Source organism: Cebus imitator, unplaced genomic scaffold, assembly GCF_001604975.1.
Source record: "Cebus imitator isolate Cc_AM_T3 unplaced genomic scaffold, Cebus_imitator-1.0 Scaffold86, whole genome shotgun sequence".
NCBI lineage: Eukaryota > Metazoa > Chordata > Mammalia > Primates > Cebidae > Cebus > Cebus imitator.
In genome coordinates, this window is record NW_016107401.1 from 6,550,867 (window position 1) to 6,560,919 (window position 10,053).

Here is a 10,053-nt window from a genome sequence, read left to right on the forward strand (position 1 = left end):
TTTTTTTTTTGAGACAGTGTCTCACTCTGTCACTCTGGTTGATCTAGGCTGACTGCAACCTCTGACTGACTCCTGGGTTCAAATGATTCTCCTGCCTCAGCCTCTTGAGTAGCTAAGATTACAGGTGACTGCCACCATGCCCAGGTAATTTTTGTAATTTTAGTAGATACAGGGTTTCACCATGTTGAACAGGCTGGTCAAAGTCATGCAGATTCTAAATGAGAGCTTGACCTTCTTCATTGTGACAGAGTTGCTTCTGACTTTACATCTCACATACTCCTCCCAACAACCCTATAAGGCACAGTAACCAGCCTCCAAGATGGCCCCCAGTGACTACCACCTCCTGGTACTGATGCCTTTTACATGGTCCTCTCCCTCACTGACCGATGTAACCAATGCAATGTGGTGGAAATGATGGCATGAGTGATTTCCAGTTGTAGGTCATGTAAGACATGTGGCTTGCTCTCTCCTGGACTGTTCACTCTGGGTTATGCCAGCTGCCCTGGTGTGAGGACCCTCTAGAGCCCATGTAGGGACTCATGCAGGGCAGAATTGGGACCTCCTACCGACACCCAGTGCCATGGGAGTGCAGCACATTGGAAGCAGATCCTGCCGCTTTGGGTTAGCCTACAGAGAACTGCAGCCCTGGCTGTATCAAATGCAACCTCAAGAGATCCCAGCTAGGCTCTTTCTGAATTTCTAACCCACAGGAATAATGTGGGCTAAAAAATGTTTAGAGCTGCTATGGTTTGGGGCTAACTTGTTATGTAGCACTAGATAACTGATACAGGAAGGTGTAGTATTGCCCCTGTTTTCAAATTGAGGCTCAGAAAGTGACGGTACCAAGGTCATTTAGCCTTTAAGTGGCACAGCCAGAACTGGAACTGAGGTGATCTGGATGTGAAGACCAACTCTGACCCCTGCTTCTTCCCTCCCGCAGGCACCGTAGACCCACCTTGTTGGCAGTGCTCCCCGCTAAAGCCGGGCTGGCACAGGCAGTAGGGCTCCCCTCGGTCTGAGATGTGGCACTGCCCATGGTGACACTTGAAGGCTGAGCAGGCGTTGGCGGAGTCATTCTTGTGGTCACACAAGTCCCCTCCATAGCCCTCGGCACACTTGCACATGTATGAGGTCCCGGTTGCCACACATTTTCCATGGCTGCAGCTGGGGGCAGAGGGGAGGATGGAAAGGGAGCCAGGCCAGAGTTGGTGCTGCTCAGGACTCCCTCTGTCCACCCAGCCAGGGACCAGGAGAGCCAGAGCTGCATGCAGTCCAATAGCCTTCTTCGTTTCCTACGCTGAGCATCTATCTCTTTTTTTAACCACCCTGTTCCCCTGGCCAACCAGCCAGAAACCTGCAAGCATCACCCAGCATTCACTGTGAGCTGTGGCCACAGCAGAGGCTGGCTTGCTGATTTACACACACACCTCATGTAGCCAAGTAGCAACTGCTTGGAAGAATCTAGGCATTCGCTATACATTTTAATTGCTTTAGCATCTTAAAATAAGAATTACTACCACCCCACTACTACCAACAGGTACCCCTGGCTATGTACCAGGAATTATTAAGTGCTTTACACCCAGTATTGCTCTGAACTTTTATCACAACTCTTTGTCTATTGCTCCTATGCAGTACATTTCACCTGTGGAAAAGAATGACAGTAAAGCCTGTATTCTGAATCACAAACATCACTCTCCCTATTGAGATGACATGCAGGGCCAGGATCCATATTACAGAGTCCACACACACACACACACACACACACACACACACACGTGTGCATGCTCAAGAGCAACATAGGAAGCTCAAACCCTTTCCTTATTCCTGATTTCAGATCATTTCCTGACTGATGTGGCAATGTGTTTAGCCAACCACATTGCCAATGTTGGCTCTGGTATTATTTTTGGCTGATTCCAGTTTCTTAACACTGACAGTACTGGATCTCCTGAGGCCTGGTACGTAGCAGGAACTCAGCAAATCTTTGTTGAATGAGTAGTTGCTTAAACTATTAAATATGGTTTGACTGTGTGTGGTTATATACCCCTGGTGCCTTGCACAGGCTGTCTGCCCACATGGGTGCCTTTTTCTAATTCCCACAGAGAAGCCAGGGGCTCACTGTGGCTCTGGACAGGTTCTGAAGGCCACCTGGTAGAGACAAGTATTTTGGGCAAGGCCCTCTTATGCTGATCCCTGTAAGTAGGCTCAGCCTCTTGAACTCTTAAGCAGTTACACTTCCACAGATCCTATCTGCAGCCTGACTGCAATTGCTCCAGAACCCAGTAGTGCCTATTTCTCAGGTGGGGTGGGGCTGAGGCCACGCTGGGAGCCCAAGCACACACCCAGGGCTTCGGGACACTGACCTGTGGCTGAGGCAGGGGTCCCGGGCCTCCTGGTCGCAGAGTGGGCCTGTCCAGCCCGGGTGGCACTCACACACCACGCTGTCCTTCTCCACGGGGCGGCACAGGCCATGCTTGCACACGGTGCAGGACTTGCAGCCTGGTGAGACCCCCAGTGACTGTGGCGGGAGGGCCTTGAAGTCCTGCAGCTCGTTGTTGATGCGCACCTCGTGGATGCAGCCGTGGAAGCCGCCTAGAGGCCGGTCCGTGCCCTGGCGCAAGGCGGAGAGGCCGGTGGAGGTGGGGATGCCTGTGGGAGGGGAGCCAGGACAGTGGCCTGAAGACCTTCCCCTGCCACACTGCTGTCCTCAGAGCGAGAAAGCACTTTTAACACGTTGACGGCTAAATGATCAGAGCTCTGGGCCTCTGCTGTTCAAAGGAGGTTAATGGGCCAAAACCTTGGACTTTGTCCACAGAGGGACCTGCATCCTTGGTCCTGCACTGGGACTCCTTTAAAAACGTGAATTTGTTGCTAATAGCAATATTAGAAAATTCCCCATAAAAATTTGTATCTCGGGCTTCCCTAGAAAAAATGAGATGATCTGATTGCCCACTGTGCTATGACCCCACTGGCTGAACTGAGGGGACCGCCCCCATAGGCAAGTGCACCAAATAACCTGCCATCCCCACCAGGCCCCTCAGCCCTTTGATCCAGGCCTCACAAGAGAACCCAGGGCAGGCGAGTTATGGCTGCAGAGAGAAGATAAGGTCTGGGGGAGCGGCTTGATCAATGAGACTGTGGGGTTCAGTGTTTTTAGACCAGTTCGCTGCCTTCTGTGCTGTGTACCCCTCTTCTCAGGGTCTTCAAGAGGCTGTTAGTAAAGACCTAATTTGCTTTTCAATAAAGTCTGATTTGTGTTTTCTCTCCCCTTCTATACCACTCTCTGCCTACCTTCTACAGTTCAGAGCTTGGGACTGGCCTGGAGGCAGGGCACCCAGTTCTATTCTGGCTGTACCTGGAGCTGGTGGGGTGGGGCATGGTCCTCCTCCAGGGAGAAGTAGTGTCCTTCTGGGGCTGCCCTCGGCCCAGAGCTTTCCCTGGCCTCCCTGCATCTGAACTGCCCATTAACGATGCCCTCTCCTAGGCCTGTGCCAGTATCTGCAGGTGGACTCTGTGCGTGAAGTCTCAGGAATCTTGGGACAGAAGGAGCGGCTCTGGTAGCTTTTTTTATAGTTAACCCTTTGACAACTATTGGTGCAGTGGCTGCCTTTCAGGCCCAGACTCTGCCAAACTGATGGCTTTTTTTTTTTTTTTTTTAAAGACAAGGTCTCACTCTGTCACCCAGGTTGGAGGATAGTGGCACAATCGTGGCTCACTGCAGTCTCAACCTCTTGGGCTCAAGCGATCCTCCCACCTCACCCTCTCAAGGAGCTGGGACTACAGGTGCTCGCTACGATGCACCTGTAGTCCCAGCTATTATTTTATAGAGATGAGGTCTCACTATGTTGCCTAGGCTGCTCTCCAACTCCTGGGCTCAAGCAATCCTCCCACCTTGGGCTCCCCAAGTGTTGGGATTATAGTGTGAGCCATGGCATCTGGCTTGCTTCCATTTTTGGCCTTTGATTTTAATCTCAAACTTGTTCTTCTACATTCATTAATTGAACCTCTCAGGGTTTGAGGAGGTGGCAGAGCAGAGGGAATATGACCTGAAGCTGGCAGACTTTAGCAGAGCCTAGACCCTGCTTCCATCTCCTGCCTCCTGCTTTGTGCCCTTCCCCCTCACAACTTGTAGTTTCCAGAAGGAGTCCTGCTCTCTCCCCTTTCCAAGCACCTGTCCAAAATCATCTTTTCCCCATAGCCTGCCTAATGCCTGTTCACCCTTTTAGAGATCAGCTTGGAGCAAGAGGTTGTTCCTTGCTCCAGGAAGCTTTCCCTGATTGGCTTTGGCAGTGGCCTGGGTTTTGGTACCGGAGCACAGAGGGCTGGTGGGAAGTGGAGGTGCTGGAGGTGGTAGGGAAAGAGGGCATTACCTCCAAGGTAGAGGGGGCTGTTGATGCCCACTGCTGGCTGCTTCTGGAGCTTCCCCAGGCTCTTGGGGGTTCCTTTGTCCACTACCAGGTTCAAGGACTGGTTTAACATCACCAGCTCCACACTGTGAAACTGCCCGTCATTCACTGTCTCCACACTGGCCAGGAGAGAAGGGGAGAAAGCCGGAGAGTTCACTAAATGGCTTCCATGGCTGGGCCCTGGGCTGTGGACTTGACCTGCACTGCTTACATTTTTACTTTCTATTTGAAAATAACTTTAAACTTACGTTAAGTTGTAAAAATAAAAACAGTTACAGAAAATGCTTATTACCCAGTTTCTCCCATTACTCCATTGTGCTTGGTTGATTTCTCTCTGCATTGTATATATACATACATGTTTCTGAACCATTTAAAGGTAAGTTACATACATCACAGCCTTTATCCTTAGATACCTCAGTGTGCATTTCCTAAGGACAGATATTCTCGTACATAAGCACAGTGCAGTTGTCAACTTTGGTGAATTTAACATGGATACCACACTGTTATCTAGTCTATCATCTGTATTCTAATTCTGTAGTGGACCCAATAATGTCCTTTACAGCAGTTATTTCCTTCCAGTCCAGGATTTAGTCTAGGGTCAGGTATTGCATTTGGCTATCATTATTTGCATTCTTTTCTATTATTTCATAGAGTTAAGCAAACTCCATTCCCAGACCCCCTTCTCAATTCCTGCTCTGTCGGCATGCTGCCTGGACCCCTATTTACTCAACACACTTATTTCAACTGTCCAATTTCCCCCTTAAATATCAATAAGGATAAAGGTTAGCATTGTTCTAAAAAATAATGTTTTGATGTCTTTTTTTTTTTTTTTTTTTTTTAAAAAGGGGTTTTCCCTTTTTTTTTTTTTTTGTTTTTGAACTCCTGACCTCCGGTGCTCCACCTGCCTTGGCCTCCAAAGTGCGTGGATTACAGGCGTGAGCCACCGTGCCCTTGATGTCATTTTAATATTTTTTTCTAGTATATATAAAACAAATTCTTGGCCGGGCACGGTGGCTCACATCATAATCTCAGCAATTTGGGAGGCTGAGGCAGGTGGATCATGAGGTCAAGAGATCGAGACCATCCTGGCCAACATGGTAAAACCTCGTCTCTACTAAAAATACAAAAATTAGCTGGGCGACTGGGCATGGTGGCACACACCTGTAATCCCAGCTACTCAGGAGGCTGAGGCAGGAGAATTGCTTGAATCCAGGAGATGGAGGTTGCAGTGAGCCGATATTGCACCACTGCACTCCAGTCTGGCAACAGAGCGAGACTCTGTCTCAAAAACAAAAACAAAACAAAACAAAAAACGTCTTTTATAGTTAAAATTTCAATATTTTGCTGTTGTCCCCCCTAAGGTCACCTCATGTACCACCAGTGGTTGCATGCCACATTTGGGGAAATAAGGCCTTATAATACTCATGCTATGTTAAGTTTGGTATCTCTATTACAGAAATGAGGTAATAGTAGCTCAGGGAGGCTAAGGAATTTACCTAAGGCACCACAGTTGATAAGTGATAGAGCAAGAATTTGAACCGAGGCCCAGGTCAGATGTCCGTAATCTGAAAAACTCCAAGATCCCACACTGTTTGAGTGCCCACATGTTACTTGAAGGAAATGCTCATTGGAGGATTTTGGAGTCTCACTCTGTCACCCAGGCTGGAGTGCAATGGCATGATCTTGGCTCACTGCAGTCTCTACCTCCTGGGTTCAAGTGATTCTCCTGCTTCAGTCTCCCGAGTAGCTGGGATTACAGGCTCATGCTACCTTGCACAGCTAATTTTGTATTTCAAGCAGAGATGGGGTTTTCACCATGTTGGCCAGGCTGGTCTTGAACTCCTGACCTGAAGTGATCCACCTCCCAAAGTTCTAGGAGTACCAGTGTGAGTCACCGTGCCCAGCTAGTTATGGGATATTCAGTCTGCACATCCCCTTTCCCCATGCTGCTTCTAACAGGGCCAGCAGACACTCAACGAGGGCCCAGTTGAGCCAGACATAATGCTAAGTGATTCACTTATTTGAACGTTATAACAATTCTATGAAGTGGATGCCAGATACCCTTTATCACAGATGAAGACACCAAGGCCCAGAGAGGGTAAGTGATTTATCTGAGGTCACCCAGCTAGTTCAGGCAAGAGACAGAATCTGTAGGCAACACTTTTGATTTCCAAGTTCTGCTCTTTCCAACTCTTCACCCTCCCGCAGGGGCTGAAGAGGGAACAGTGGTGGGAGATGATGGGAGTTGTTGGGGAATGTGGCACCTCCTCCTTCCCTGAAGCTCTCTGAGGAGTAGGCTGAGCTCTACCTTATCTGTTTAGGTGTCTGGGATACATATGGAGGCTCCCTCTCTCCTTGAATTCTCCCTAGCAAATCCCTGTTGGCACCAACAAAAGGATCCCAGCAGGGATGGCACTGATTAGGCAGGCAGGTACAGTTTCAGTGACTAACTCAGATTTAGAAATTTTAGCAGCCAAAAAGGCAAGAGAAATGCTTGGGAGAAGACAGGCTAAATTGGGGTGTAGTGAAGAAAACAGAGTCCATTCTAGCCCATTGCTGCTGGATGGAACCATAACCAATCATAGGAACAGAACATCTCGGTCACAGTCTCCTCATCTGTAAAAAGGGGAGAATAACCTCACAGATCTATCGTGAAGTTTGAATAAGAGAGGTTAAGTGAAAGTGCTTTGTAACCAGGCATGGTGTCATGTGCCTGTAGTGCTAGCTACTTGACAAGCTGGGAGGTTGAGGCAGGAAGACCACTTAAGCCCAGGTGTTCGAGTTCAGCGTGGGAAACATAGCACGACCCTATTTCTTAAAAAAAAAAAAAAAAAAGGTGCTTTGTCAATTGCTGGGAAAATGTGAGCAGTTATTTTAGTATTATTTAGAATACTAACAAGTACCATTGTCTGCAAAGCTAGTGATCCTTGCTCTAGTGCTGATCCCTGGGAGAAAGTGATGGCAGAGGATGCGCAGGAGTCCAGGACCCACTCAAATCCATTGGGAAATCTCTCCTCCCACTCATTCATCCAACTGTCCATCCACCCATTCAACCATCCACCCTTCCTTCCCATCTATTCTACCCATCCACCCTCCTCTCCATCCGTCCACCTATCCATCTCTCCACCCACCCACCTACTTATCTGCCCTCTTCATCCATCCCATCCTATCCATCCATCCTTCATCCACCCATCCACCCTCCTCTCCATCCGTCCACCTATCCATCTCTCCACCCACCCACCTACTTATTTATCTACCCTCTTCATCCATCCCATCCTATTCATCCATCCGCCATCCACCCATCCACCCTCTTCTCTATCCATCCACCTATCCATCTCTCCACCTACCCACCTACTTATTTACCCTCTTCATCCATCCATCCCATCCATCCATCCATTCTTCAACCATCTTTCATCCATCCTTCATCCACCCACCATCTGCTGTGGGCCACCTTGTCCCGGGTGCTGTGGATCGGTGACATACAGGGCACATAGGGTAACTGCACTCACAAAGCTTCCATTCCACTTTCCTTAGCCTTTCCTCTAAATCAAATGACAACTAACCAATATAAGGTCTAGCCAAGAGATAGGGTAGTGGGAGGTGGAGTGGTGGGTAAAAGAGGCCACTGAGGAATCTGCTTTTGTGATGGGCAGCCAAGAAGCCCTATGAAGGTAGAGCTATTTCTATTTCAGAAGCCCCCAGCTGCTCCAAGTTGCAAGCTGAGAGCAAGGCAGAGGCCTATGACAGATGGGCTGGTAAAAGCAGGAGGGGTAGGGAGGGCCCCATGCAGAGACCATAAACTTGTGACCTTGGGCCCTCACACAGTTTTCTAACCACAAATGCAAAAAATATGCAGGTATATCCCAAAGTGTCCTATCAATGGATGCTGTTTGGATGCAAATGAGCTCACCACCCTGGAGGTGTGTCAACAGATGCTGGGCAGCCAACTGTCAGAAAGGGAGCTGTAAAGAGGCTGCAGCTCAGGCATTCTCTTCCAACATTAAGATTCAGGGAGCCAGGGCAGCTGTTTTCCCATTATAGACACATACAGATACAGCGAACACATGCCACCTGCTCCTGCCTAGCAGCTGGCTCCAGGCCCAACTCCTTCTCTCCTTCTTGCCATCCCAGGCCCTGGTGTACGGCCTCCAGGGTACCCAGCTTGGAGACAGTGGTCTGGCAGGAGTCACAGATGAGAGAGGACTGTGGTCACTGGCTCCTGCCCTAGACAAAGTGCTGGGTTCTGCAGTGCCCCAGCACTAGGCTTCCTGGAGGACCTCATCTGGTGCCCACATGGGAGAGTCCTAGGTAGGCTCCAGATATAACCTTCAGCCAGGTCATGCTTTGTGGAGAGAGATCTGGGATCACCCTAGGTGAGGGAACCTGGGCAAGTCATATCACTTCTGTAAGCCTGTTTCTGCTTCTATTCAACGAGTTTTAAACTCATTTTACAACACTGTTGTTTTTGGTTGTTTTTAATAAGAGATGGGGTCTTGCTCTTTTGCTCAGGATGGTGTGCAATGGTGCAATCATCAGTCACTGCAGCCTTGAACTCCTGGGCTCAAGTAATCTTCCCTCCTCAGCCTCCCAAAGTGCTGGGATTACAAGTGTGAGCCACTGTGCCTGGCCTACACTTTTTTTTTTTGTTTGAGACGGAGTCTCACTCTGCCACCCAGGCTGGAGTACAGTGGTGCCATCTCAACTCACTGCAAACTCCACCTCCCTGGTTCAAGCAATTCTCCTGCCTCAGCCTCCTGAGTAGCTGGGATTACAGGCACTCACCACTAAGCCTGGCTAATTTTTGTATTTTTAGTAGAGATAGGGTTTCATCATGTTGGCCAGGCAGGTCTTGAACTCCTGACCGCAAGTGATCTGCCTGCCTCGGCCTCCCAAAGTGTTGGGATTTTAGGCATGAGCCACCGTGCTCAGACCTACACTGGGTGTTAATGGGCAATATGTGGCCTCTGAGACCTGGCAAGTGCTCAGTGAAAGGTGGAAATGATGACTCCTTGACTTTACTCTGGGCTTGGAAGAGCTGGGTGTGGCAGCAGCTGGGGTGGGGGAGTAGGTTAGTGGGACCTGGAAGAGCCTGCCTGCTGATTTTACAACCTTACAGCCACCCAGGGCTTTGAGTCTCTGTACACTTCTGCTGGCTCATTCCCATCTCTGAGGAGAGGACTGTTGGGAGTCCCATTTTAGGGAAGGAAGGTAAGCAACTTGATAGAGGCCACACTGCTAAGAAGTGCTGGAACTGAGGTTCAAAATCAGGATTGCTTCCAAATCCAAACCTCCCATAGCGTTATCTATGCCAGTGGGTGCTCTTGGGTTAACAGGTTGTCTCTTCCTGGCACCTTTTAACCAGGTTGTCCTGGATATAATGGCTAAAGCCAGTGTTTTTCAAACTGTGGGTCCCTGGAGGTTCAGGGTAGGGAGTGCTAAAGGCTCTATTTTTTTTTTCCCACCATCCCTAAGTCAGGATACCTCCATTTCTACTTGCCTTTGAAGGAAAAATTATGGCCAGGCACAGTGGCTTACGCCTGTAATCCCAGCACTTTGGGAGGCCATGGCGGGCAGATGACAAGGTCAGGAGTTCAAGACCAGCCTGGCCAACATAGCAAAACCCTGTCTCTACTAAAAATACAAAAAAAAA

General features: G+C 49.1%; 1 protein-coding gene across 1 annotated transcript in view; it reads right to left on the bottom strand.

The window, feature by feature from the left end:
• Positions 1-10,053, bottom strand: part of SLIT3 (slit guidance ligand 3) — a 544,627-nt gene that overhangs the window by 1,786 nt on the left and 532,788 nt on the right. Inside the window, exons 32-34 of the mRNA XM_017534462.2 lie at positions 4,368-4,522; positions 2,361-2,646; positions 956-1,164 (exon numbers count right to left, since the gene is read on the bottom strand). Of these exons, the coding sequence (XP_017389951.2) occupies positions 956-1,164; positions 2,361-2,646; positions 4,368-4,522 (650 nt within the window). The remainder of the gene's footprint in view (positions 1-955; positions 1,165-2,360; positions 2,647-4,367; positions 4,523-10,053) is intronic.